This window comes from Prionailurus viverrinus, chromosome A3 (genome assembly GCF_022837055.1).
Source record: "Prionailurus viverrinus isolate Anna chromosome A3, UM_Priviv_1.0, whole genome shotgun sequence".
Taxonomy (NCBI): Eukaryota; Metazoa; Chordata; class Mammalia; order Carnivora; family Felidae; genus Prionailurus; species Prionailurus viverrinus.
Window position 1 is genome coordinate 16831308 of NC_062563.1, and position 24180 is coordinate 16855487.

General features: G+C 50.1%; 1 protein-coding gene across 3 annotated transcripts in view; it reads right to left on the reverse strand.

The window, feature by feature from the left end:
• Positions 1–3915: 3915 nt before the first annotated feature.
• The window catches only part of MYBL2 (MYB proto-oncogene like 2), a 36524-nt gene continuing 16259 nt past the window's right edge, over positions 3916–24180 (reverse strand). For 2 of the 3 annotated variants that reach the window (XM_047853217.1, XM_047853220.1), the window contains 8 exons: positions 20433–20720; positions 16842–17261; positions 14493–14632; positions 9591–9690; positions 8081–8194; positions 6568–6672; positions 5064–5213; positions 3916–4445 (listed from right to left, as the gene is read on the reverse strand). In XM_047853217.1, coding sequence (XP_047709173.1) covers positions 4317–4445; positions 5064–5213; positions 6568–6672; positions 8081–8194; positions 9591–9690; positions 14493–14632; positions 16842–17261; positions 20433–20720 — 1446 coding nt within the window. In that variant the 3' untranslated portion in view covers positions 3916–4316. The remainder of the gene's footprint in view (positions 4446–5063; positions 5214–6567; positions 6673–8080; positions 8195–9590; positions 9691–14492; positions 14633–16841; positions 17262–20432; positions 20721–24180) is intronic. The other variant, XM_047853218.1, reaches the window with a different exon arrangement.

The window sequence follows — 24180 nt, forward strand, 5'->3', positions numbered from 1 at the left end:
GTTGCATGACAATGTGCATACAGTTAACATGGTTGAACTGTATACTTAGGAAAGGTTAAGATGGTAAACTTTGTTATGTTTTAAACCACAATAAAAAGGGAACAAAACTGAGTCTGGCACGTAGAAGGGATCTGTGATTATCAGTCATGAGCAGAGACTGTGTATCAGGCCTTCAGAGTCAGTTTAATCTCTGAGCACTCCAGCACAGGTGACGATGGAGGACATGGTCCAGCCTGGGACAGGGAAGCCTGCATCTGGGAAAAGGTGGGGTATGACTCTGGGAAGGACCTCTGGTGGCTGGAATGGAAGAAGTGGGGGACTCTCAAGATACACATACAACTCTCAGACACAGACACTTTTTGGTCAGGCCCTATGGTCACATAGCAGAAAGTCAGATCTTTCGTTGGTCTTGGCAAGAGGACAACCCCACCTCAAGTAGTCCAACATGAGATCCTTAGCTCATGAATGCCCAACAATGGCCACAGCATCACTGATCCCTCCTGGTTTTCATATTCATTCAACAAATATTTGTTGAGCACCTACTATGTGCCAGTCACTAATCAGTGCTGGGGATAAAGCCGTGAACATGGCTGGTATCATCCCTGCTCCCTTGGATATTACATGCAAATGGGAGAGTCAATAATGTATGATAAGCCAGTACAATACAGGTGTAACTGCAACTAGACAGGCCCTTCCCAAGAGGATGTCCACTGCCTGAGAATCAGGGGCAGGTGGAAGGGGTCCAGGGAGCTATCACCCTGGAAACCACATGGCCAAGGCTGGCCTGAATCTGCCAAGACTGAGTTCTTAGAGTGAGTGAAACTCTAGGAGATGTTGTAGAGACCCAGAAGAAGACAAGATAGCAATGGCCCCAGATATCTCACTGATTTTGATCAACTGAATGATTAGTACCATTGATCCCTACTACCCAAAGTGCAGTCCCCAACTCAGCATCACCTGGAAACTCATTAGAAACCCAAGCCCTGCCTGAAAAGCCTCCTGGACCAAAGTCTGCCTTTTAACAGGATCCTACTGTGATTCAGATGCATGGCAGAATCTGGGAAGCATTTCATTATACCGTTAGTGGTGGTCACCTCTGAGGAAAATGAGGGTGTATCGATGAGAGGGAACCTCTGCATTCTAGTTTATACACCTCTATGTCACTTGAATTTCATGTGAGGCTTTTAAAAATAAAAAATAGGCAAAAATGTATTAAAACATCTTAGAAGACAATTCCCTTTATTAAAGGGGAGATATAAAATGCAAATAAATGTTGCACGACATATCTCAAACATCATACAGACGCCCTGTAGCTAAACATAAGTCTCCACGGCGTCGCGCAATGTCCACCTGCCCCTCTCCTCCCAGGGGGCGCCTAGCCTGCTCCCGAACCCCAGCAGCAACCTCGAGCTGAGAACACCATTTTCGCATTCGGAGTTCTTCGTGACTGCCATACGGGCTATTCACTGCCACGCCTTGCTCTTCCACCCTGGTGCTGGTCCAGCCGGGGCTTGAACTCTCGGCTGTGGCCTCCCGCTCCGTGAGGGCCAGGACACCTGACCAACGTCTGCTGACTGTGCAACAGCGCCCGTATCAACAAACCACCCCCAAATTTAGTGGCACTTAAAACAATACCGATTTCCTATTTCTCAAGAGTCCGTGGTCAACCGAGCAGTTCCGGACTGGGCCAGATCAGGTGAGGCTGGATGGCTTAGGATGTGCTCGCTCACACGCCTGGAGTCACCTGGTCATTCCCGCCTCTCTCAGCAGGCTTTCCCACAATCCCTCACGCGGCAATCAGGGGCTTCCCATTGGGCTTCGTAAGTCACGTGACCCGTGCAGGGGGTTGGCTGCCAGAAGCAGTAATTTTTAGAGGGCAGTTGCCAGAATCCTCTCCCACAGCCTCTGTTCCTCTGACCCCGTCTCCTTCACCTCCAGGCCATGTGAGCCAGCAGATACTGAGCCACCATCTGGATCTTGTCAGGACACTCAGCCTCTGCCATCCTAATTGAATCCCGCCTTTCCCTCCCACCTGTCTTCTGCCCTCCTCCCTCCCTGAAGTCAGGTACCTGGCACCTCAGCACCTCATCATCACTCCCTCTTGCTTGTCGCACTGGCCTAGGAAACACTGGGCCCTGAATCAACCCAGTTGACCAAGTTCCCCAGGCCAGCCAGGGGCTGCAGGCCCCACTGGAGCAAAGTGTGGGGTCCCACACTTCCAATCAAACCGCAAGGCGCCCTCAGCACCGACCCTGGTAAACCAGTCCCCGCGGCCCACGTGGTGACCCCACGGTGGCCAGGGGCTGCATCTGGCCTCCTCACCCAAGCCTCCCTTTCCTCCTAGCAGGCAGCCTGGCCCCCATGCCATTCATGTTTCCCCTGCTTTCTTTCTTCAAAGCCCCTCTGGCTTGTGTACAGATGTTGGCTTATGCCCTCTCTAGAATCTAAGCCCTGTGAGAATAAGGTTGTTTGGAAGCGTCTTGGCGTTTATTCTTGTATCCTCAGCACCAGGCACACGGGGGACCCTCGATGCCTGTTCACTTACTGCATGAAGCAGAGAATAGCTCCAGTGCAGAGTTCGCCAGAGGTGGCAAGTTAACATGTTTGCAATTAGCAGGGAGCCTCAGGGCAGGCCCTGGGCATAGGTGGACGAGGCAGCCGGGAGCAGGCACTGTCAGAAAGCCCCTGGTGGGTTGTAGGCCAGCTCACTGAGGTGCAGCCACTGACCACCTGCCCAACAACAGCTCTCTGGGAGCCTATGATAAATCTAGGGTGGGAGGACTAGAGGGCAGGTGGTCTCAGAGGCTTGTTGCATCCGATTTTGATGTAGGTGTCCTACCGAGTCACAGTGAACCCTAGATATGAAGGTCCCTTAGTCCCTCACTGGGGTCACCTGTCAATGCTGATAGCCCTGCGGGGACCATTCAGTGATGAAGTCTAGGATCTACAGGTCCCTGGGGGAAGGAGTTGGTGGGGGGCGGGGGAAGGGGTCCAGGCCAGGAAATCAACAAAGGCACAGGGGCATGTGGCAGATGTGGCCCTGCCATAGAACTGGCTGGAGCATCTGGCTTGGCCACAGGAGGTGCAGGAAGGACTTAGCCAGGCTCAAACCGGGGGTCACCTGAGGAGGGCTCTGCCATGCTGAGCCACAAGACCCCATGTACAAATTTAACAGGACAGGGGTGTGTCAGAGTCAGACTAACTCCCAGTCCTCCTCTTTACAGGACAGGGCCCCAGGCAAGAGGATTGGTCTTCAAGTCTCCCTTGGGAACCAGAGGCACTGAAGCAGAGTGTAGAGATGGGTCTGTCCCAGGCAGATGCCCGTCCTGTGGTGAACTGAGACCTCAGCCCCCAAGGATGGCCACATGCCAAATCCCATGAACCCTACTGCTGAATAATACCTCACTCCCCAGTCTAGACCTTCTCAGACCTGGCACCCATCCCTCTTCAATCCCCAGATTCCAGCCAAGTGCCCGTCATCCCACTGCACCATGATCAGGGTGGACCACAGCCCAAGCTCCAACTGCTGCCATGGCCTTGCCAAGTTAAGACTACTGTGCCAGAAGGTTCTGTCCAGCTGCCATTCACTTCTTTACTGGTCTCACCTGGGGGCAGGGCTCATGGCAGGCCAGGTCAGCCAACCATGCCTAAGGCCAAGCAGGATGCTAATGCACCCTCCCCTCCCCGCCAACAGCCAAGAATCCTCAGAGCTTTGAGACGCCCACAGATGAAACTGCCCCCAAGACACTGGGCCCCTCGGGGGAAGATTGTGCAGATGTACAGACAAGGCAATGCTCTGAGGATGAGGACCTAGGTCTCCACATCCCTCAAGACCCCAACAACAGTCACCAGGGAACCACAGTGACTGGGAAAGCACAAGCAGCATCCAAGAGGAAGACGGAGTAGACAACAGCACAAAGAAAAAGGCAATTTTATTCTTTCAAGAAAATGTACTAACAGGTTGAGGGAATGAGCATGCTGGCCACGTCCCCCGTCCTAATCAGGGGTCTGAGATGAGGCCAGGCCTGACGAGGGCTTGGGAGAAGCTAAAGGGACTCCCTGTGACACTGGGGAGAGGACCAGGCAGGCCCAGGGGTGGGACTTTGTTCTGTTAGCACCAGGAACCGCCCACAGCCACAGCTGGACTTGGAGACAGGACAGTGGGTGGCCCTGCTCTGCCTCCACCTGAGCAGTCTGGAGAGGGGCTGGCGGCAGAAGGCTCCCTGCAGGCGGTCATCTGAGTGTGATTCTCAAATTCACAGACCAACCTTGGTCCCCCCAACCCCCTGTAAACATAAGAATGAGCACCAAGCCCCTCAGGACAAGATGAGGGTCCGAGACGTGTGGCTGGGCTTCAAGCGGCCCAGGAGCTGCCGGGCTTTTTCTTGCATGAAGAGCTGGTCCCTGGTCCCCCCGCAGGCCACCGTCTTCCAGGCGCTGGTCATCTGGGAGGAGGCAAATGAGTTACCATCCAGGGACAGCATGCTCTCAGTGAATGCTGTGAGCCTGTCCAGAGGGGTGGGGGACATTTCTATGACCCTCCTCCCTTTTGAAGCCACAAGTATTCTTGTGTTCCCTCCACCTTCCTGGTGGCCCTGGAGAAGTCGGTCCTGTCTCAGGGCTTCCTCAGATGTAAAGCAAGGAGGCTGCACCAGGCAACATGGCTGTGCCCCTGGCTGTGGGCACCAGCCTCCTCACGAGGCAAAGCTACAGCCAAGCAGGTTGGTGGGAAGGAACAGCAAGAGATTCATACATACAGACACTGAGGTGCGAGCAGCCACGGCAGACATCAAGATAGACATCTGCCTTTGAGGACAGACATGTGCTAAGCAACTAAACACAGAGACGATGACCTAGTTACGAGACCACACCATAAAAGGGCTGGGGGGGCAGGGAGGGGGTGCAGGTCTCCAACACATGGGCTCCCTGAGGGTGTGATGTCCAGACTGAGATCTGAAGTGTAAGTTAATCAAGCAAACAGAGCCTCAGAAGGGCATTCAGGCAGAGGCAACAGTCTATGCAAAATCCCCAAAGGGAATACCACATTCGTGGCCAGCACTCACAGGGGCAGGTGTTGGAAAGTGGCTTCGGGACTTCTGCACCGCCATGGGCTTCTCGGGCTTAGCCTGCAGGAAGCCCTCATTAAGTAGGCTGTTGTCCTCTTTGATGCCTGGCACAGAGAGGCTGGAGGAGCTTGATAGGACATTTGTCGGCTGAAATCAAAACCAAGCCAAAGACTCACCCTTCTGCCACAAGCACGGTGGGAAGGAAGAAAACTAGTCATATCCCAGCAGCACTACCTCTGGGCTGTTGGATCTTGGGCAGGACATTAACTTCTCTAAGCCTCAGTATTCTCTTCCAGATGGGGACTTCTCTGTAAAGTGCCTGTTTCAGAGCCTTCACCTAATAAATGCCCAAAAGTGCTGGTCCCTTTTACATGGAGCTGGTTCCTTCCCCACAGCCTCAGGCAGGGGCGGGGGGGGGGGGGGGTGCTCTAGTTTCTCCTGGGATCAGAAATATCCACAGGCGGGCAGTCAGAGATGGCAGCATCAACCAGCACATACACACAGCTGCACAAAACACCTCCAGGCCCTCCAGTCTCCCAGCACTTCTCCTTTACCCTCCTAACAGTCTGCTGGGCTAGGTGCTCTTATGACAGGCAAGAGTCAGGCTCGGGGAACCTAAGAGATCCCAGAGAGCAAGAGCCAGTGTCACCAGTGCCAGGACTCCATCAGATCCACCCCACCCCAAATCCCATGCTCTTAGCTACTTGCTATACTTCTTTACCGTTTGAGAATTATTTTACATGCCCACGGTGATGCCTGTTACAGGTCTGGATGCACGGCACTAAGTCCCCAGCCTGGTGGGGCTCCCCACCCAGTGATGCTTCTCCGCAAGGGCTATGGCTACAGCAGTCCTAAGTCCCCATATCTGCAGGATCTGATCAGGCAATCCTTTGTCTCATGACTCCTGCCACACTCCTCACTGCCTCACACTGGGAAACATACCACTGTCAGCTGAGAGGGATCAACAGTGTGGCAAGCTTTCTGGGGGCAGGCTCTGCATAGGCAACAGCCCCATTCCTGAGCTCAGCAATGGGACCTGGAGAGCACCCATCCCAGGGCTGATGTGCCCCAACCACCTGGCTGTGCCTTAAGCCTACCATTGACCCTCTGCACATCACCACCATGAGTAGAATATAATGGAAGGTGCTAAGGACCCAGATCCATGGTTTGCAAACATGTTCTAGCAATGTAAACTCTTGCCAAATAAACCTTTCTGTGAAAGACACATGCAGAGCTATCTTGACTGAAGCTGGGGGTGGGTGCCCAGCCCCACCTTCTCTATCAGCCCCTCATTGCAGAGCCTGATATCCAGAAGCCTGGTCTGAGAACCACTGGGCCACTTTGCTGCCAGGGTTCCCCCACAGCTAAAGGGTTCCAAAGGCAGAGGGTCTCCAGCGAGACTCCATCCTCCGTGGGACAGAGGAGCCCTCTGTAGTTCTGGGCAGGGGAGCAGGTAAGGCGGCCGGGGGTGGGGGGGGCGTTTCTCTCTCAGACCCCTTACCAAGGACAGCACCTTGGGCAGTGTGGACATCACCAGCTTCACATCCTCATCCACAATGTCAAGAGCCAGGGACTTGCGGACCTTCTTGATGGGGCTCCGCCGCAGCTGGGGGTGGGGAGGGGGGAGACAATTAGGGCAGACATTTGGGATTCCTCCTGAGTCACCACCAGAACCTTGGGTACGCCTGCCCCATCTGCCCTGATCACAGACTCACGCCCTGATGCAGTGGGGCCTTCAAGCCAGGCCCCTGGTTGGCAAGAATGGGGCAGGGTGTGGGGTGTGCAGGTGAATTGGGAGACCCTGGCCCCATCAGATTCAGCACGTAGGGCAGACCATCCTGCCAGATGCAACCACAGGAAGCAAGGACACAAATGCCTCCATCCAGACACCTGCTCCTCATCCCTCAATGGACCACGCATAGCTCCCAAGCCTCTACCACACTAAACACACCCCTAAACAGGCCTGGGAGAGAATCATCCAAATTACACCTCAAATACTCACCTGCAAACAAGGAATACAGACACGTAAAACCTGAGGGACACAGGCTTGTTACAGGAATGCCCCAGCCCCATGCCTGCACCTCCAATAAGCTGGTCAAAGGTCAGCTCCAATATTAGGGAGGAGCTCTGGGAATGACTCACCCCCTAACCCAGCAGTGTACCTTAAACAGGTGCCGGCATGTCTCAGAACCACCATCTGACATAGAGAGGTCAAGTTATCTGAACCTAGGGGCCCCCACCCAGTGGGCCACTCCCAGACTGACTATCCCCCTTCCCTACACACCTCTCTGGCACATTCCCATCTTCCGCCCTCTCCCAGAAGAAAGCATCTACAAAAAGGGAGAACACCGAATCCATCTGCTTTCAGGAAACCCACACACATGGTGCAGCAGAGGTGTGGCTTCTGGGCTGGCCCAGGGCAGCCCCTGCCCTGTACTCTGTACCCAGGTGTCCTTGCCAGCTCTCCACCTCACCCAAACCAACTGTCTCCCACCTGGCTCCCACAGCCCAGATGCGTGGCTGACTCCATCTGAGGAATCCTTGGAATCCCTTGGAATCCTTTTTGTGTCCCTTTCTACTCCCTTAATACCATGTATTGAGATGGTCGTGATGCGTTTGTCTAGTGTCTGCCTCCGCCCCCTGAGCTCTAGGAGGGAGTGACCACATCTGGGTCTACATCACCATTCTAATCTACTGCTCTGAGCCCAGAGCCCACCTTAGAAGGGTCCGAACACAATGCTACATGAGTAAGGGGCTAGTTCAGTGGGGAAGAGGCAAGGGTCCTGAGCACTAGAGCCTCACCTTGGTCAGTTTCATTGATAACCACTCTGGGGAACAAAGGGCATGGGGCTGCAGCTTTACCTTCCCCAGTACCCTCCTTTTACCAGCTGTCCCCAGACTCCCCACCACCCCCGACCCCCACCCCACTCTCTCCCCTCACCTCCCCATGGCTTCCTTGGCCCGAGCTGCCCAGGCAGGCAGTAAGGGCATTTCCCACCCCACCGGCCACTCACCCCAGTCTTCCTCTTCTGCTTCTCAGGCCTCACTTCATCCTCAATGATGAGCTCGATGCCGGCCTCAGAGCGCAGCACCTCCTTCAAGTCCTCCTCCAGGTGCGGGGTCTGGGGCTGGGGGCGGGACAGGGCAGCCCATGTGAGGTTCCACACCCAGGCTCTAGGATACAGCACCCAGACGCGCCTTGGCTATCCTAGGCAATGCAAGGAGGCCTGGGGCCAGGATGCTGGCCTCACACTCATTTGTGACCATTAACTGTCCTGCCTTGGACAAGTAGACATTAACCTCAACTCACCGAGGACCGTCATGAGCCAGAAGTGCACCTACACATCACCAATGTGACCCTCACAAAACTCAGTGCAACAGCTGTCATCTTCCACAAGGTAGAAATGGGAGGTTCAGAGATCAAGTGCCTGGCCCAAGATCACATAGCTATGAAGTTAGAACCTGGACATGCTCGAGCCCAAACTCCTTTACCCCTTTGTTCCACACTAACGGGGATTCTTGGTTCCATTTCCCTTTCTTGGGCCTATGGGCTTCCAGACGACCACTCTGGCCTCAGGCGGCAGCGAACAGAAAAAGAGAGCAGCAAGTGTAGGGGATGGCAACCCTGAGAAGTCATTCTAAAAGCCCCTACGTGCTCTAATTTTGGTTGCCAAGGTCAGATGTGCCTTATCAAGCCTGTCTAGAGAGCAGGCTGATGTCTCAGGGTCTGGAAACTGTATCCCCACCTGAACTAGAGAGGGCAGTGCTAACTAGTGCTTCACTGGGCCCATTAACTTCATCAGCTCCATCCCAGAGCCGAAGAGACCACAGCACGAGAATCCCACACAATGGGGGTCGGGGGCACACCACAGACCCTGTTCACAGGCCAAATGCTTTTCTACAACCTTTCTCTCACCTTCAATTCATTTCTAGAACACCTGCCTCTGTTTCAGAAAGCCCACAGTGCCAGTTTTCTGTTTTCACCAGGGAAAGCAAGAGCATCCCACTGGAAGGAGTGGGTAGAAGGGCAGTTTGTCCACGGCCAGGAAGGTGCCTCACTGGCCCCTTGTGCCTGCCCACAAGTGGCTCACACATGTTTTATAAAGAACCGGCAGTTAGTCAAAGGCTTCAGTGTGAGGGGCAATTAGCCCCAGCACTCAAGCCCGTCCTCCATTCCAGCCCCTGCCCATCTTCTCCCCAGCACCGATAATGCACTGGGAGTACCGAGTTATTTGTGTGTTTGATGTTGCCCCCACCCCCGATACCGAGATTCACCAGGGTGCGACTGTGTCTCCAGCACCAGCCAGTGCCCACTCAGCACACTGCAGGTGCTTGGATAATATCTGATGAATTGGTAAGTAGCTCAGCCTCAGATCCCCCATTTATAACATCAGGGTATTTGCAACCTCTGAGAGGTTGGCAGAGTCTAATGAGATCTCAGAGGGGAAGAGCTCTGTGAGCCATACATGGCTGCATGGACCCAAGCAACCCCACTGTGCATACCCGCTGGGCTGCACCACATACCAGGGGCTTTAGTGGTCCATACTTCTCCAGGGCATTCTTGAATGGGGTCGGCGTGTGAGGAGTGTTGTCCATGGAGTACTTCTGATCTGGGGTTACAAACCTGCCAGGGCCAGAGAAGGAAGCTTATCGACCGGGTGGGGGACAGACACCAGCCACACCGCCACAGGCTGCCCATGACAACCACCATCCCTCCACCTGACCTTTGGCCTTGGCAGCAGGGAGCAAGCCCCAGGTACATGGTCTCTTCCCATGGCACCTTTCCACCACCCACCACCTTTCCACCCAAGGGTCTTCATCAGGCGCTTAGAGGAAGCGCCAGCCTCAGAAACAGGAAAGAACAGGACATAGTCTAAGAGGGCCCTGGAGCCCCAGCCAGGCAGAAGAATGGTTGAGACTGTTGCTCCAACATTAGCCGATAAATGAGGACTTTTTTTTTTTTAATTTTTTTAATGTTTGTTTATTTTTGAGACAGAGACAGAGCATGAATGAGGGAGGGTCAGAGAGAGAGGGAGACACACAATCCGAAGCAGGCTCCAGGCTCTGAGCTGTCAGCACAGAGCCCGACACGGGGCTCGAACTCACGGACCGTGAGATCATGACCTGAGCTGAAGTCGGACGCTTAACCTACTGAGCCACCCAGGCGCCCCCCCCCTTTTTTTTTTTTTTTATTTTTTTTAATGTTTATTTATTTTTGAGACAGAGAGAGACAGAGCATGAATGAGGGAGGGTCAGAGAGAGAGGGAGTGAGGACTTTTCATAAACAAGGCAAGCCTGTAGCCATACTGCATGCAGGCCCAGTGAGAGAAGGTCAGGGGAGCGAGGCAATAATCCAGGAAGACCAAGTCCCTTCCCCAAGCCCTCTCCAGAGAGTGCGTGCCCCATGGAGAGCATGTGGCAGCAGCATTATTAAAGGAAGACATGTGACGCGAGATGGTGAAGCCAACGCACATGCTTAGCGTACCCTCTTCCCAAGTCCCCTCAAAATTATCACAGTGGGGACACAAATGGGGAGGGAAAGTTTTAGCAGACAGAAACCTGGGAAGAGTCTGGTCCACAAGCAGAGATACTAAAAAACTTCTATCAGCCCTGACCCTGGCAGCATGCAATATCTGCCAATGAAGGAGAAGCCTACTGGGGAGGGCCCAGAAGAGATCCCTCACAGGCCCACACCAAGCTGCAGGCACGGGCCCACCAGCTGGCCAACTTTAGCTCTCCACCTGCATGAGGCTGTGTGACCCCAGTCAGCTAGAGGTACCACTACAGTGGACTCCCAGGCCTTACTGGGGCCGTCAGAGGATGGGAGAAATATCAAGGTAGTCAGGAACTCAGGAGCAGAGGCCAACATGGACACCATTACTGGGGCTGCTGCTCTGGCCACCTCCCCCAGCCTGCCAGCCATTCCACAGGGAGATAAAAGGCTGGAACAAGGGTAAACCAATCTTTATTTCCTGCCTCAGGGTGGGGGTTAGATAGGGATCCACTCAATCTCTTCCCAAGTCCTTGTTATCTCCCACACAGGACACACAGACACCCTGCCCGCCCCATAAAGATGACGAAAGACAGTAAGTGACAGTCAAATGTAAACATCTCACAGTTCAAACTGCAGTTCAAAGGGATGACTCCAAGTCTCTGTGGGACATGGAGCTTTTGCCCATGAGAGGTCAGGGGAGCGAGGCAATAATCCAGGAAGACCAAGTCCCTTCCCCAAGCCCTCTCCAGAGAGTGCGTGCCCCATGTTGCATATTTTTGCAACAAATATGAGAAAACTCTAGAACCTCTCCAATTCACTGTATCAGCAAGAAGTAGTAATACATGCATGTTAGAACACCAAGGAAGACCGACTTGAAAAGGAAAAACAGACGATTACTTGAGATGAAAATAATTCCACTCTGTGAGCCAGAGGCCTCAGCAGGTGGGAGACTGCAGGAGCAAACTGGTGAATCAGAAGACAGCCCCACCATGCTCCCTCAGAATTCTGGATGGCTTAGGACAATGAACAGGAACGTGAGGGTAGACAGAGACACAGCAAACAACCAAAAAGACTGTGTAGGAAGGAGGCCCTGAAGTGGAAGGAAAGGGGCAGACCACCAGAGAAACAATTAAAAAAGAAAGAAAAAAAAAAAAAAAAAAGCACATTTTCTTAGCTCAAAGTTTGAGTCCTGAGTTTGAAAATCAGGGTGGGGGGAAGAGGGAGCGATTTATAAAGAGACAGCACACCTACACGCCTGGCACATTTCAGGAATAAACTACATACACATACATACATACACACACACACACACACACACACACACACACACACACACACCCACACACACACAAAACTAAAAGCAAACCAAAGCTCTACAAGGATCCAGGGAGAAAGAAAAGATTTGCTACAAAGGAATAACAGCAGGTTGGGTGTCAGATTTTTCCGCAACATAAAAACAAAGCAGAGCCTGCGGTTTGGGGTCACAGCTCTTCTCCCTCAAGACTTCTAGATCCAGCTCCTGTGGTGGAAAAACAGTACACAGACAGCCCAGACATCAGATGGCACAGACCTCATACCCTCCCTGCTCACAGCCTCCTCTCTGGGAAGAACTCAAAAAAAGCACTAACCCAGAAAATAACCAAATTTTAAGAGTGAGGAAGGTTTGTGCTTTATGAACCAGTAAGATCTGCTCAACACAGCCCAGCCCCACTAACACACAGACCTGGTGACCTGGTGACCCCCGACTTCTCACCTACCATTCTCTACACCAGATTCGCTCCAAACCTACTGGCCTTATTTTTGTTCTTTAAAACACAAAAAGCCTGTTTCTGTCTGGGAGCCTTTGCATTTGCAGTTCAACCTGCCTGGAATTCCTCTCTCAAAATTCTGCATGGCTCCCCCTCCCTACAGGGCCATCCCTGATGTCCTTCTAAGTTAGAAACCCCTCTCCGTTACTCTGTGCTCCCCAGGCCTGTATAACCCCGCTCACGGTTTCTATCACCATTGGAAATACCATATACTGAGCACGTTTTATTTATTTGTTAAAGAGCTGTCCTTTCATAACTTCTATGGGGGGAAAATGGGAAAGGTGGGATATAAAAATCAGTGGGCAGGGAAACTAGTCAAATTTGGAATGAAGTCCAAACAACCATTGCCTATTATACCACCTTGCAGATGTCAAAAATAACTTCTGAAAGAGACAAGAGGAAAACCAAAACAGTCTTTTATGAGAAGAATCTGGATTTAAAGATGAAGTAGCAGGTCTCCACTTGTGGCCCAAATAGGACATTGGGGCCAGATTTACTCTCCTGCCTGAAACAACAGAGCAACAACACACTATGGATGACACAATAGGCTTCAAGACCCCAGGCACCAGATGACCGAGGACAGGGACACGAGAGACGGAAGACAGATGAGGACAGTTCCTGGGCAAAGCTCAGGGAGGGGAGCAGAGGGGAACCCGGCAGGACCCTGAGTCGAAGAGATGTGCACAACACAGCATCACTGGAGAGGAGAGGGCTGCACGGACATCTGTAGATGGGCCTCCCTGAATATTCCGCAGGGCACTAATCAGTGTACACATCTGAGGAGACCACCTGAGAGCAGGCAGAATGATGCAAAAATATCAGAGGGAGGGGCGCCTGGGTGGTTCAGTTGGTTAAGTGTCCGACTCTTGATTTTGGCTCAAGTCATGTTCCCAGGGTTATGGGATTGAGCCCCACGCTGGGCTCAGCACTGGGCATGGAGCCTGCTTGGGATTTCTCTCTGCCCTTCTCCAGCTCACACTCTTGCAAGCTCTCTCAAAAACACAAACAAACAAACAATAAAACAGTACAGGCCAGATGACAGGAGAACATCTTTAAAACTCAAAGGAAAAAATAATAAATAAAAATAAAACTCACAAGAAAAACCTGTCAGCCTAGGGTTCTGTACCCAGCAAAACTACCTTTCAAACATTAAGGCAACTTTTCAGACACACGAACTTTGCAGATTCACCAAACTGCAACATTAAGAGATGACTTTCAGAGAGAAGAACATTATTCCCAGATGGAAATACGGATTTATAGAGGAATGAACAGTAGTGGAAATGCTTCCTCATGTGGAAGAAAACAGAAAAGCGAGAGCAGCAGCAGCAGCAGACTAGGAACCAGATGAAAAGAAAAAGGAGAAAGAGAATTATCAGTGCCTTTTGTGGCACCAGCATATCCACTTAAAGGCTTAGATTTTTAAAATTTTGGCTTGAACAGAGAAGCACTCTGCATCCAACATGTCAGTTAAACTCGGTCAACTGCTAAGACCAATTTCTGACCAGGGGATTCATAAATCTTTCCTGACATTGTGTATCATTACAAGGGCTAAAATTTCTGAGCTGATTCCTGAATTATACAGCTTCCTAAGGACATAATTAGGCAATGCTTCTCTTGCAGCAAAGGTAATAAGCAGAAGCACATAGCAACTGTCTCTACCTGGAATTCAGAGTCAGGATGACACAGGAAGTACACTTATATGAAAACACCTCCATAAAAGCACACGGTTAAGCAACCTGTATAGGTGAAACACTGAGCTTTCTAGGCTCACAGCCTGACCTCCTCCTGACTGGGCACCATGGAGAGATGGAGAACCAGGCACTTCTGTCCTTCACATAAGGCTACTCAAGCACAGTGGATTTGCACGGAAAAGTCACACTAGATTAGAAGACTTTTTTCATGGCTATCTGGACGCTAGTCTGGAGATTAGAAAACCATCAAATTAAAAAACAAAAATGAGGAAGAACAAAGATGAAGCACCAGGCTATCCTGACAAAAACGAAGAGGCATGGTAGCCAGAAGGAGGCTGCCTTCTTGAAACAGTCTCAGGAGTTTCTCTAAAGGTGGTCCTGATCCTGGCTTGGGAGGGAGGGGCCAGCAGGAGTGGGCAGGTACAGCACTCACGCAGCGTGCTTCTGGTGCAGGGGCGTCTTATCCCGGTGCAGGGGAGTGGTGACCACCACCTTCTGGCTGCACACCGGGGTGGACGTCAGTGAGGGGCTCTCCAGCTCCAGTGTGTCCTGTTTGTTCCAGAAGTTCAGAAACTGCCAGGGAAGAGGATGGAAACAAGACAAAGTGACAACCTGCAAGGAGGGAGTAAGACCCTGACCCCCACCCCCTGTTCTCTGACAGAGTGTTCCTCCTGACCTGGGAGCACTCCCCCATCAGGCAACAGAGAATAAACACCAAGATAGCTCGACAGGACCCACCAGCTAGGATTGCACAGACCCCTGGCATTGTCACTGCCCCCAGCCTTTGCTTTCGTGATGCTGGGGGAGGTCCCTCCCCATGCCTGTGCTCACAGCACTGATGACCGTGCAGTCAGGACCAAGAAAGCTGACAGAGCAGCTCCTTTTCAGAAGTAAGACTAGCTCTTACACAACCTGTGGACAGGGGATGGTGACAATGGTTGTGGTGATGGGAGCACCTCCTCACACCAGGGCTAAGCATTCATACCAAGAATTTCTTATAGTTTTAGCCATCTTCTGTGACGTAGGTGATATCATGACACCCCATTTTACAAATAAGAAGGCTGAGCCTTACAGAGGTAAAGGTTCTTGCACAGAGTGCTAGAGACAGGACTCAAACCAGATCTGAGCCAAGTCTGCGGCACTACCCTCCCCCCCTCTGCCCTGAAGGTGCCCCTGGAAACCCAGGGCCATGTGCAGGGTCCCCATCACCCTGGGCTGTTTGTTGGGCAGCTCAGGGCTCACCGTCTTCCTTCTCTCATCAGCTGCCCTTACTTGAGGCCTGCTATGGGCTGAACAGTGTATTGTTGCCCCAAATTCCTATGTTGAAGCTCTGACCCACAGGACCTCAGAATGTGACTACATTTGGAGACAGAGCATTCAAAGACATGATTAAGGGAAAACAAGGTCATAGGGAAGGCCCTCATCCAACATAAGTGGTGTCCTTGTAAGATTCTATGAGAAGGAGGTAAGAGATTATAAGAGAAAACAGATCAGGACACAGACACAGACACAGACACAAAGGGAGACCATGTGAAGACACAGGGAAGAGACAGCTATCTACACCCAGAAAGGCCTCCAAAAAAACTGAAATGGCCCACGCTTAATCTCGGCCTCCAGAACTACGAGAAGATGAATTTCTGTTGTTTAAGCCCCCTGATCTGTGGTACTTTGTTAGGAAACCCATAGTGATGAACACAGGACCTCTTGCAGAAAGATACCACTCACCCCCAACACTCACCTGGCCTCGAGCCTTGAACAAATGATTAAGTAGCCTCCTAAAATGTGCCACATCTAGGCCTAGCTCTCTCCCATGTCCTCAGGGACCAGACACAGTGAGATCCAAAGCCTCCGCCCACCCTCTTCCGGTCTAGAGACATGGGACCTCCACAGTCTACCTCTCACCAGCTCTTCCAGTCCACCCTCCCAGATCCCCACCATCCTCTCAGCCCCCAGGACAGTGCATCCCCCTCATTGACACCTAAGGCTCTCCAAAGCCCCCGTCCATCCCCCAACCTCCCTATCCCTCCTGGCTCTGGACTTCACACCACAGACTCTGCTCCCTCATCTCCATGTCTTTGTTCAAGCTGACAAAACCCTGCCCAAACATCTCTCTCAGAAGCTCTAAATGCCTTCCAGACCTGTAGGGGAGACAGGATTCCTCCTCAGCTCTCCTCAACAGTACTTTCATTACTGAGTCCCGGGAAGCAGCACCCAGGACACAATAAGCTCTCAATGACCACAGCACTTCCCATTCCCCATTCTATTCAAGTAATTACAAAGCTGCTCTCAATGTTCACCATCCTCGTCAAGGGCAGGGCTATGCCACACTCACATTTGCACCCCAGGGCTGGCAAATCTGCTATGAGCAAGTGCACAATAAAGAGATTCTTTGAGCAAATACTGAGTCCATCCCTTCTTTGCTCAGTTACCACCTGCTGGCCAAGCAATCCCTCCTCCTCACAGCAAACCCTCCAGGATGACCCCTTCCCCCCAGACTAAATGCCCTCACAAACCTATAAGCCTTCTCCTTCACACCAAATGTCACATTTATTTGCATCTTTCCTGCTCAATGGTCTTCCCACCAGAGCACAAGCTTCATGAGGGCAGAGCCAGGCCTGTTTTTGCTCACTCTACACCCCCAGCACCTAGCACAGGACCTTGCACACAGCAGGTGCTCAGTGAAGACGTGCTGAATGACATCTGCCTGCGTGCCAGGCCCTGTACTGGAACCGGGAATCTGCACACCGAATCCAGTGAGCAGTCAGGGTGGGGGTCCACACACCTGGGAGGGCGAGAAGGGCAGGGTCTTGACGGGTGTGCTCTTGGGGGTGAGGCTGTTACAGGAGTCCATGAAGGACAGGCTGGCGCTGTTCTCCGTGACAGGGGACAGGGCGACGCGCCGCTTCTTCTGCCGCTTGAGCACCGAAGGCGGCGTGCCGATGCCCAAGCCCCCCACTTCAGTGCTGGGGGAAATGGGGATCAGCTCGCCCCGGCTGCTCCGGCTCAGGTCTGAGATGGTGTGGCCGTCCAGACGATATTCGGTCACACTGGGCACCGGGGCGGCCGGCTGGCGGGGCGGCAGTGCCTGTTGCTGCTGATGCTGCATTGGCTGTGGCTGCACTGGACTGTTGCTGATGCTGCCCTCTGCAGACGGCTCCTCGGGCAGGTCAAATTTACTCAGGTCACACCAAGCATCAGGGTCCTGCCCAGAGAGGGGGGTTAGGAATAACTGCAATACTCTGCTTTCCCAATGGGTTCCTCTACATCTGTATATCTCTATTTGCAAACATACCTGAAGTCATATTGTGCACATGGCTGCTTGCTGTTATTTTTTTTTTCTTTCTTCTTCTTTTTTTTTTAACGTTATTTATTTTTGAGAGAGAGTCAGAGCACAAGCACAGCAAAGAAAGACATAAAGTGAAGACATAAACACATAAAGCGAAGCAGGTTCCAGGCTCTGAGCTGTCAGCAGAGCCTGATGTGGGGTTCAACCCACGAACCATGAGATCATGACCTGAGCCGAAATCGGATGCTTAACTGACTGAGCCACCCAGGCGCCCCTGTTATTTTTAAAAAGCAATGCACGGGCACCTCGGTTGCTCAGTTGGTTAAGCTCTTGATTTCAGCTCGGGTTATGATCTCACAGTTCGTGAGATCAAGCCCCACTCACAGGCTCTGCACTGACAGCGCAGATCCTGCTTGGGATTCTCTCTCTCCCTCTCCCTGCCCTTGCCCTGCTCACACACTCTCTCTCCCTCAAAATAAGAATTAAAAAAAAAATGCTTAATAAAATATGCCTAGTAAAAGAACCAAAGTTTAAAAAAAATGAACAATTTAAAAAAATCAATACATAAGGTATACAAAAAGCACAAAAAAAGAAAACTCAGATACCCATCAAGAAGTCTAGGAAATAAAACCAAATCACTGAAGCCCCAGGCCCACCTCCCTTGTTCACATCCTCTGCCTGAACTATTTACCATCCTCACGCATTTCTTTATCATTTCACCACTTAAACAGCTCCCTAAATGACAGCTAGGTTTCTGCATATTTTTAGCCTTAGAGTAAATCACTTCTATATCCTGCATTTTTTCCATTTAAAATTACAGCAATAATAATACTTAACTCTATTATCTACGAGCTAGATGTTTACTATTAATAAATATCAGTTATGTAAAATATTTTCAACTTTTACAAGTTTTCATGACTGTAAAATATTCCATCATATGAATATATCAGTTACTTAATTCCCCCCTCTTCTGTTGGACATTTTCCCCCTATTTTTTTTTTTTAAATGTCTACTTATTTTGAGAGAAAGATAGAGAGCAAGTGGGGAAGAGATAGAGAGACAGAGGGAGACAGAGAATCCCAAGCAGGTTCTGCATTGCCAGTCTGGAGCCCGATGCAGGGCTTGAACTCACTAAGTGTGAGATCATGACCTGAGCCAAAACCAAAAGTCAGATGCTTAACTCACCGAGCCACCCAGGTGCCCCAATTTTTTAAAAATTAAAACTAACACCTTCAGGAACATCTTGGATACAGATCTTCTCTTGCATTTTTGGTGACTTCCTTGATAGAGACTCCTACAAGTGAAGTCTTGGTCCCGAGGCTGTGTGACTAGGTTTAAGGGTCTTGACCTGCACAGCTACATTCCTGGAGAATGTGCTCCGCTGTGCTCCATGCACCTGTCCATCACGGCTGCCTCCTTGGCCACTTCACCTAAATTGTCTCTAATCCCACAACAATCTTGCCAGGCAAGCATTACCTTCCTCCCTTCCAGGCCAGAGAGTTGTGCAACCTGCTGAAGTCACTAAGTTTCTGGAAGCATTCTGAGAGTCATACCCAGGTCTTTCTTCCTTTGCCCAGTAAAGTACGACCCAGCCACAGGGCTGTTGGGAGACCGAAGCTTCCACTTTGGTCCCTGGAGGTCTGGCCCTGAGTAGACCCAGGCCTCTGTGGTGACTGCTGGTCCTTGGGACTCTCAGGACCCTGGGCAGTTATTCCTAAGGGTGGAAGCCAGCTCAGGGCCAACAGTGACTTCAGGCCCACACTCCCAGCAGCAAACCCCAACCTTGAGGAGGCCCCACACTGATGGTGTCTAATGGACCAGAAGCATATTCCACAAGGACTGCCTGCAGGAACAGTCAGCAAGCAGTGTTTCCACAAATGCTATAACAGAGCATGTATGTTAGGTAGCAAGTAACGAGCCTGGCACATAGCGGACCCTCAAATGTTAGCTACCAGTTACTAATGAAGCATTTGGCCTGGCATACTGTGGGTGCTCAGTAAAACTGAGCTCCCCTCTCAAGTGGAAGAGGATGCAGAATAGTCTGAGGATGAAGGCAGGGAACACTGTGAAATGCCAACAGTGCCAGGCATGGAGTGGGTCTAACTCTCATCTTCTAATTCTCCCCTTAGGGCCTGAATCAGGGACTACATATGGCAGCCTCAGAGCTATTTATTGAACATATTGATTAACACATCAGACCTGCTTCTCATACCACTCAGAAATTTCTTGGAGTAGAGGGGACACCACAGCTGGACCCTGCAGTAGGTCCAGTCCCAGCCACTGGAGACAAGAGGTGGTCAAAGACGGTGAAGACCACCATGCTTACTCGCTGTGTGACTGTACAGATACTACCTGACCTCTCTGAGCCTCAGCCTCATCTACAAAACACAGAGAAAGGACATACCTTACAGGATGCTGTGTGGATTATACATTAAAGTCAGAGCCTGGCATTTAGTACATATTCCATAAAGAGCATCATTATTCTTAGCAAGGATGGGAAAGCCCAAGTGGGAAGCTGAATGGGGGGTGCCTCGCACTGAACGCTGCTCCTGGTTGCCAGGCCTCTCACCCATCACCTCCTGAAACCCGCTCTACACAGCAGGCCTGGCTGACACAGCTAGGAGCTAGGATGTCACATCAAGAGGTTCAGCCCCCGCCAAGGAACTCCCTCCCAAGAGGTACAATCCACAGCCAGTGTGGCCTGAGTTACCAGAAACCCCTTGGCACTCCAGCCCCAGCCCCATACATGGTGCCTCAAGCACTGTGCTCTCCTATGCTGGGTTACGGACCTCAAACGCCCACCCCTTTTCATCCTGGAGGTCTCAGTGCAGTGCCACCTCCACCGGGGAGCCCTCCCACCCCACCTGCACCATATACAGCATGAGTCAGGAGCTCCCTGAAGGCAGGGACTGCACAGCAACTATCTGTGTCCCCAAGCTCTGGCTCCCAGCCGGGCACTCAGCATCAACTCAGGAAATGTTGGCAGGACGATGGAGTGAACAGAAAGAAGGATGCCTGCCCACGAGAGAAGCACTCCCAGCTGGCGGGTGCTCTAGGCCCACTGTGAAGTGCTGTGACCAACATTACCGACTCGATCAAGTCCAGGGCTTCCGAGAAGCTGGACCCCACAGCAGGGATGAGGAGGTTTGCGGCCTCCACCACCCACTTGTAGGGCAGGCTGGTTTCTGGCAAGGAGCCCTCCTGGTCTTCACGCTTGGGGAAGTCCTCCAAGGGCTCTGGTGTTCGCACTCCATCCAGGTCCGCAGGCACAGCTCCCTGCTCCTTAGAAGTGGTGGCTGCCGTGGCCTCCTCCTCACTGCTTTCCTCTTCCTTCATGGCAGGAAGCGCTGGGGGCCAGTTGGTCACAAGACTTCCCTGTTGGACACAAGGGCACACTGTTCGTGGACTTCTGGTTATGAGATATACACCATGTAGCATTCCACCTAAAATCGCACAACTCGGGGCACCTGGCTGGCTCAGTCGGTAGAGTGTGGGACTCTTGATCTTGGGGTCAAGTTTGAGCCCCTCATTGGGTGTAGAGGTTACTTATGAAAAAAAAGTTTTTAACGACATTTTTAAAAAAGCATACAATCTGAATCTAACAAGGAAACTCAGAGGAATCTAAATTGAGACATAGCCTACAAAATTACATCATACACTTCAAAGGTATCAACATCACGAAAGGTTAAGAAAGGCTGATGAACTATTCCAGATAAAAGTAGACAAAACAGGGGCGCCTGGGTGGCTCAGTCGGTTAAGCGTCTGACTTCAGCTCAGGTCACGATCTTGCAGTCCGTGAGTTCGAGCCCTGCGTCAGGCTCTGGGCTGATGGCTCAGAGCCTGGAGCCTGCTTCCGATTCTGTGTCTCCCTCTCTCTCTGCCCCTCCCCCGTTCATGCTCTGTCTCTCTCTGTCTCAAAAATAAATAAATGTTAAAAAAAAAAAATTAAAAAAAAAAAGTAGACAAAACATTTACGACAACTAATTAAAGTCTCATCTTGGACTGGATTATGGACAGGAAAATGGAATATAGACTGTAGATCAGTTAAGATCCTGACTCAGTGTTAAAATCCCCCAACTAAATAGAAGCCTACTGTGAGTATGTAAGCAAATGCCCTTATTCTAAGATTCAGTATATTAAGGGATAAAGGGGCAAATGCATGTAAGATTCAGTATATTAGGGGATAGAGAGGCAAATGCATGTAATGGATTCTCAAATGGCTCAGATAACATGGCTCAGATAACAAAGCAGTATGTGTATACAGAAAGATAAAGCAAGTCTGGCAAATGCTAAAAACTAATTGAATCTAGGGGTGCCTGGCTGGATCAATCAGTGGAGCATGTGACTCTTGACCTCACAGTTGTAAGTTTGAGCCCCACGTTGGGTCTAGAGATTACTTTAAAAAAAAAAATTCTTAAAAAAATAAAACTACAACTAATGAATCTAGTAAAGAATATTATGGGAGTTCTTTGTACTATTCTTGTAACTTTTCTGTATGCTTAATATTACTTTGAAATAAATGTTTGGAAAATGGGTATATACTAATTTTGTGACCAAAAAAAGAAAAGAAATAGAGGAAAATCATTTGTGGCAATAGCTTTCCTGGAAGAACCTTGGAACTAAGGCTGACACGTTAACCTAACAGATCACAGTATAGCCTTGAAAACAGCACATGTGATTAACAAGGCCTTCTAGAGGGCAAGGAGTGGGATCCTGTGTCAATGGGAGGGGCACAATGGCGTCAGGGAGAGGACATGGGCTCTGGATTCAACCAGAGCTTGGACATTTTTGCTAGCTGACCGTGGGCAAGCTGTGTGACCTGTCTGCGATTCAGTTTTCTTGCCTGTAAAATGAAGACACTAAAGTTTACCATGCAGGGACATTACAAAGATCAGCAATGATGTGAAAAGCACCCAACCTAAACAGTGGTTATTATCACTATTGGTGTCAAGTGAACAGGATGGAAATGGTTTGGGATACAAGCAAAGGAAGAAAAGGAGATAATTTGATTGGGGCGTCTGGGTGGCTCAGTTGGTTAAGCATCTGACTCTTGATTCTGCTCAGGTCATGATCTCACATTTTGGAACATTGAGCCCCACGTTGGGCTCCACGCTGACAGCACAGAACCTGCTTGAAATTCTCTCCCCCTCCTTCTCTGCCCCTCCCCACTCACAAGCACGGTGTGCTTTCTCAAAATAAACTTAAAAAAAAAAAAAGCAGATTTGATTAAAAACTTATACCTGCTACAATTGGAGAAAGAGGAGGAAGGCCATAAACACCATTTAAAGGTTCGAATGTGGGCATCCCACTTCAGAAAATAGCCACATTGAAAATGGCTTGGCAATTACACATAGAATGCAGAAAACACTTAACATACGACCCAGCAATCCCAATCCTAGATATTTACCCAAGAGAAATAAAAATTTATGTTCACACAAAATCCTGTATACAGATGTTCATAACAGCTTTATTTATAAACCCTAGCCAGAAACAATGTCCCTCAGCTGGTAAATAAAGACTAGATGGTACCTGCATATGACAGATTATCACTCAGCAATAAAAAGGAACAAATCACTGACAAATGCAGTCACAGAAGAGTACAGACTGTACGATTCCATTTGTATGACATCCTTACTAAGATAAAACTACATCAAGACAGAAAACAGGTAAGTAGTTGCCAAGGGCTGGGGACTTGGGAATTTTAGGGGGTGATGAAATGCCCTCCACCTTCACTGTAGTGTTGGTTACATTTGTCAAAACTCACAGAACTGTCACTAAAAGGGTGAATTTTACTGTCTATAAACTACCCTTTTATAAAGTGAAGGGATGAGGAAGCTCCAAGTTTCCCAAACCGGAAAAACGGAGCTACTACATGATGAAAGGGTAATATTCTTTTTTTTTTTTTTAACGTTTATTTACTATTGAGAGACAAAGAAAGACAGAGCATGAGCATGAGGGGCAGAGAGAGGGGGAGACACAGAACCCAAAGCAGGCTCCAGGCTCTGAGCTGTAAGCACAGAGCCCGATGAGGGGCTCGAACACACAAACTATGAGATTATGACCTGAGCCGAAGTCGGATGCTTAACCGACTGAGCCACCCAGGCGCCCCGTAATATTCTTGATATAGAAATAAAAGTTTGTGAATGATTAAAAAGACAAAAAAAGAAGGGAAAAGCAAATCATTAAAGAAAAACGGTCAACTTCACCAGTAGTAAAATCAAAACCAAATACTCCACTGTTGCTCATAAAGCTGGCAAAGATAGTCTTATAGAATCACAGCCAGTGGTGACACAGTGTGGGAAAACAGGCAATGCCATGTGCTGCTGACAGGAAAAATGGTGCCACCACCTGAATGGCAATTTGGTGATGCCTATGAAAATCTCAAATGTCCATACCACTTGACCCAGTCATGCCACATCTGTAAAATTAACCCATATAAATAGGTAAATGTACAAAGAACTTGAACAGTGATGTTCGTTGCAGCATATTAACAAATGGTGACACATGTTCTTCAATAGGTTATAAGAGGTGACAGAGTCAAGAATGGTATAGAGATCTGTATATACACAATGATGTGGAAAGATTTAAGAAGAAACCTGTAAGGCAGTAAGATAGAACATAATCTCATTTTAACCTTATTGCCCTTAGTAAAAAATGTTGGCAAACACATTAAACAATATATTGGTTCCTTATGGCAGCTGAGATTAGCAGGCTCACCTTCCATAATACTGAATTCTATAAAGTTAGTAACTCTTTACAATGATCATGCATTGCTTTCAAAGGACAAGAACGAGAATTATAACTGCAAGCACTGACTAGTGAGTGGGGAGAACAG